Below are 5,000 nucleotides of genomic sequence, written 5' to 3' on the forward strand. Positions count from 1 at the left end.
TCACCAAAGAGAACATTAAACCTAAGAGCCTACTGGCATTTTACCTCTAAAGTTTTAGAAGATGCTAATTTTAGAGAGTCTTTTACATATTTATGAAATTTTTTTTAAATCTAAGAAGGCAGATTTTTTGCTCACTTTAACTGTGATGGGATTTTACAAAAACACAAATCAAAGTATTTTGTCAACAGTACACTCTGAACATCACAAGGGATATTGTTAGATCCCTGAAAGCCCTGGAGATCGAAATAGTGTATATACAGCATTTGGAGGCCACGCTGAGATGAATGCATCTTCTAAGTTCTTCTTCAGTTTAGAGCCAAAGAATGGACAAAAAGATTCATACATGCTGTGCAAACAGAATCAGGGGATCTCCTATCAGAACCCACTGAAATTCACAAGCAGACAGTAATCTTCTACTCGAAGCTGTACGGTAGTGAATGGTCAGAGGCACAAGTGATGGAGGAGAGCTTCCTCATGGACCTGCCAAAACTCTCTGAGCAAGCTGCCAGAGAGTTGGACAGGGAGCTGTCGCTGAAGGAACTCCATTAGGCTCTACAGAGGATGGAGAATGGACTGGCGTCAGGTATAGACGGTCTCCCTGTCGAGATTTACAAGACATTCTGGCCTGTTATAGGACAGGACATGCTGGATGTCCTACGGGACAGTATACAGAGAGGTGAGCTCCCATTGAGCTGCACGAGGGCCATCCTGACCCTGCTGCAGATAAAGGGAGACCTGACCCATCTGAAGAAATGGTGCCCGGTGTCACTGCTGTGCACTGACTGCAAGCTACTATCAAAAACATTTGCATCGAGACTGACTAAGGTTATGAAGCAGCTCATTCACCAGGACCAGACGTACTGTGTGCCTGATAGGTCGATATTTGATGCATATTTGATAACATGTTCTTAATTCGTGACATTTTGGATGTCTCCAGAATATTGGGCTTAAAAACTGGTCTGATTTTCCTAGATCAGGAAAAGGCTTTTGACCGGGTTGAGCATGAATACTTGTGGAAGGTGCTGGAAAGCTTTGGGTTCAACCCTGGTTTTATAGCTATGATCAAGGTGCTGTACAGTGAAATTGAGAGCGTACTGAAGGTTAATGGTGGTTTATGTGCTCCTTCTAGAGTGTACATAGGGATCAGGCAAGGCTGTTCCCTCTCAGGTATGTTGCACTCTCTGGCGATTTAACCTTTTTTAACCTTCAACAAGTGGTAAAGTAAAGTTAAAGTGTCATCTCTCTGGTTTTAATATTCCACATGTTAATGTCTCCATATGCTTGTCAGCTTACACAGATTACTTGGTAGTCATGATAAACACACTAGAATTTGTGAAGATTTTTACTGCCATATCAAATGACTTTTAGATTTTATCTTCTGCCAAGGTCAACTGGGGTAAAAGTGAAGCCATTTTAGTTGGGGAGTGGGGAGGAGGTGGGCAACCTTCACTGCCAGGATCTTAGCGTGGAAAAGAGGTGGTTTTAAATATTTGGGTGTCTACCTGAGGAGCAATGAGTTTTTACATAAAAACTGAGAAGGTTCTGTAGAGCATGTAAAAGGCAGAATGAGCAGGTGGACGCGGCTGGTTCCAAAGATGTCCTACAGAGGGTGAACGCTGGTCATCAGCAACCTGGCAGCCTCGTCTCTCTGGCACAAGCTGGCATGTGTGGATCTGCCGCCAAACCTGCTAGCAAACATACAGGCCCTGCTCGTGAACTTTTTCTGAGATGGTCTGCACTGGATTCCGCAGAGTCCTCCATCTGCCCAAGGAGGAAGGGGGCAAGGGCGGGTTCAGCTGGCCAGCCAAACTGCAGCCTTTCGCCTCCAGTTCATTCAGAGACTCCTAACCGGCCCAGGAACCTGGTTTGGAGGACAGCAGCTGGTGAACTTTTGCACATGGTGGGAGGACTGGGACTGGACAGAACTTTGTTTTAAATGGACACACACATTGAATATCTCTGGATTACCAATCTTTTACTGTGGACTTTTAAAAAAAGAAAAAAACTGAATAAAGTCTGTGGATCATTACACTGGCTGCTGGAGGAGATTTATTTGTCTATTATCTATTTTTGACTTTTATGTCCTGATACCTGATACCATCCAGAACATAACATGAAATGTCAAATAAAGGATTGTAAAAGGTAAAAAAAAGTCTCTCTCTCTCTCTCTCTCTCTCTCTCTCTCTCTCTCTCCTTCTCTCTCTCTCTCTCTTTCTCTCTCTCCTTCTCTCTCTCTCTTCTCTCTCTCTCTCTCTCTCTCTCTCTCTCTCTCTCTCTCTCTCTCTCCAGGTTGTATAAAGAAGGCAGTATTAAAGAGGATGATTGTGTAGGTTTGTTTTCTGCTCTGGGTTTAAATCCTTCACACCTGAGAGAACTGAATCTAAACAGGAATAAACCAGGAGAATCTGGACTGAGAAATCTGTGTGATTTCCTGAAGAATCCTGAATGTAAACTACAGAAACTACAGTAAGTAATAAAGTCTGAATAGTTTATAGATAACAATCAGCCTACACATGAAATAACTTTAATATCCACAACACATTGGATTGTATTTTCCAATCAGAGCTGCTGCAGAATCTCCTGTGGATGTGAGCGTGTGGGTGAACAGTCCACTGTACACGTTCTCACCACTCCATTAGATCTCCATCAGTTCTCCTACATTGCTGTTATTGTAATGGATGATCTTGTGGGTTGTTTAAAGACGTTTCCTCAGCTGTGTTCTCTGTGTGCAGGCTGAGGAACAGCAGTGTTACAGAGAGAAGCTGTACTGATCTGATATCAGCTCTTACTACAAACCCTTCACACCTGACAGAGCTGGACCTGAGTGAGAACACACTGGGAAATGCAGGAGTGATTCAGATCTCTACTCTACTGAAGACTCCATCCTGCAAACTCCACACACTTCTGTAAGCATTTCTACATTTATCATCTATTACATTAGTAAATTATACTAAACATGTCTGTAGCATGGAGGAACTGTAGGAACTCGAATGGTTGAATTGCTGCTTTTTCTCCAGACTTTCAGACTGTAATATTAAACATGAAGGATACGCTGCTCTGACTGAAGCTTTGAGATCAAACCCCTCATCACCCCTGAGAGAGCTGGATCTCAGAGGGAACCACCCTGGAGAATCAGGAGTGAAGGAGATCAGGAATTTAATGAATGATCCTGAATATAAACTGAAGACACTGAGGTGAGCGTGTTCACTCCAGTAAATATCAATAAATCATTCATTCGGAATAAATATCAGTGTTTCACTGTTTCTACCACTGTATAATAAATACTCACATTTTTAACACTTACAAAGTTTTACAATTTTAAACCAGGACATTATTTTTATTCTCATTTTTATAAAGTAAGAAATAAAGAAAGTGAAAGTGCTGAAGATTAAAACTAGTTTTCCACCAGGGACCAAACAGTGAGTGAAAAAGTAGCAGTGTGCTGCTGTAGATATAATCAGTGTTAATGTTCCTCTGTTCTCTCTACAGGCTGCTGAAAAGTCCTGATGCACAGAAATCTGACCTTCATCTGAGGGAAGTTCTGGGTATAAACCCGATACTGCAGACGGATCTGGATCTGAGTGGGAAAATAGAAGGAGACTCAGGAGTAGAGCATCTCTCTGCTTTACTGAAGGATCTACTGAAGGATCCACACTGCAGACCTGAGAAACTTCAGTAAGAAAGAGCATTTGAATAATCTGTGTGTTGAAATGAAAGGAAATAATAAAGATGTTCATGCTAATAGTTTTATCTTCTGCTTATTAAACTTGTCTCCAGTTCCTGTAGCATTTTCAGTAGTAATTTGGAGTTGGAGGAGATCAGGCTGCATCTACACAATTGTTTCCCTTTAACTACCCAAAGCTCTTCTACTTCATACTGTATTGGAAACACAGACACTGGGATATTCATGTGATCTTTTCTACCCATAATTCCACAGGTAACTGTAATGTATTGTGCTTTCAGGCTCAGTGAGTGTAATATGACAGTGAAAGGATGTTCAGCTCTGCTCGAGGCTCTCAGATCAGAATCCTCCACCCTGAGGGAGCTGAATCTGAGTAAGAACAGGATTCAGGATTCAGGAGTGAAGCTGCTCTCTGCAGAACTGAAGAGGAAACACTGTAAACTGGAGACTGTGAGGTAACGTCTAATACACACTTCATGTTCACTCCAGTCCCTCTGGTAAAACACAGAAATATATGTGATGGCACAGTTTTATGAAGTAAATGACTGTGGTGAGGACAGAGATGTTTTTCAGGACTGACAGAGAGATAAAAACAGGACACCAGCACAGGCTTCAGTTTAGGAAACAATCAAATGTAGAAGAGTAACAGGAGAAATACTCAACTTCACCAGTAGAGGTGCTGAAGAGCTGTTTCATAGATAACACATTATTTCTTATTGAAATAGTTCCAATTTAGGCCACATGTCAGTTCTAATCCAGAAAATACTACATTTCCTTTTGTACTCCATTTCTCACTACTGACTTTATAGTGTCTGTTTCCAAGCCTGGAACATCTCCACTCATCACAATAATCCAAATAGTTCAGTTTCATTTCAATCAAACATCTTGTAGCTTTTAGCATTAAACATTACACCAATGATTTTGTCCAGACTTTCAGACTGCAGTATAACAGAGGAAGGATACACTGCTCTGGCTGAAGCTCTGAGATCAAACCCCTCATCACACCTGAAAGAGCTGGATCTCAGAGGGAACGACCCTGGAGAATCAGGAGTGAAGAAGCTCATAGAGATACAGAAGAATCACAAACTGGAGACACTGAGGTGATTCTTCTAGAAAGAAAAATAATGAGATGAAATATAAATAAATATTGTAGAGGAAATGATTTTTCTGATCAAAGATTCTGTAGTCAGTACGAGTAGAAGCAGATATTTAACTTTGATGAATAAATGAGGACGAGTGTGCAGTGATTCTGGAACAGATCCAGTCAGATGAAGATACACAGTAAAAACACTCCTAGATTTTGTAGCTATTGATTGGT

General features: G+C 41.3%; 1 protein-coding gene across 1 annotated transcript in view; it reads left to right on the plus strand.

Moving 5' to 3' along the window:
• The window catches only part of LOC124395624, a 91,860-nt gene that overhangs the window by 55,454 nt on the left and 31,406 nt on the right, over positions 1–5,000 (plus strand). Inside the window, 6 exon segments of the mRNA XM_046864304.1 lie at positions 2,290–2,466; positions 2,733–2,906; positions 3,018–3,194; positions 3,490–3,675; positions 3,964–4,137; positions 4,612–4,782. Of these exon segments, the coding sequence (XP_046720260.1) occupies positions 2,290–2,466; positions 2,733–2,906; positions 3,018–3,194; positions 3,490–3,675; positions 3,964–4,137; positions 4,612–4,782 (1,059 nt within the window).

The sequence above is a fragment of the Silurus meridionalis genome, chromosome 13 (genome assembly GCF_014805685.1).
Source record: "Silurus meridionalis isolate SWU-2019-XX chromosome 13, ASM1480568v1, whole genome shotgun sequence".
Lineage (NCBI taxonomy): Eukaryota > Metazoa > Chordata > Actinopteri > Siluriformes > Siluridae > Silurus > Silurus meridionalis.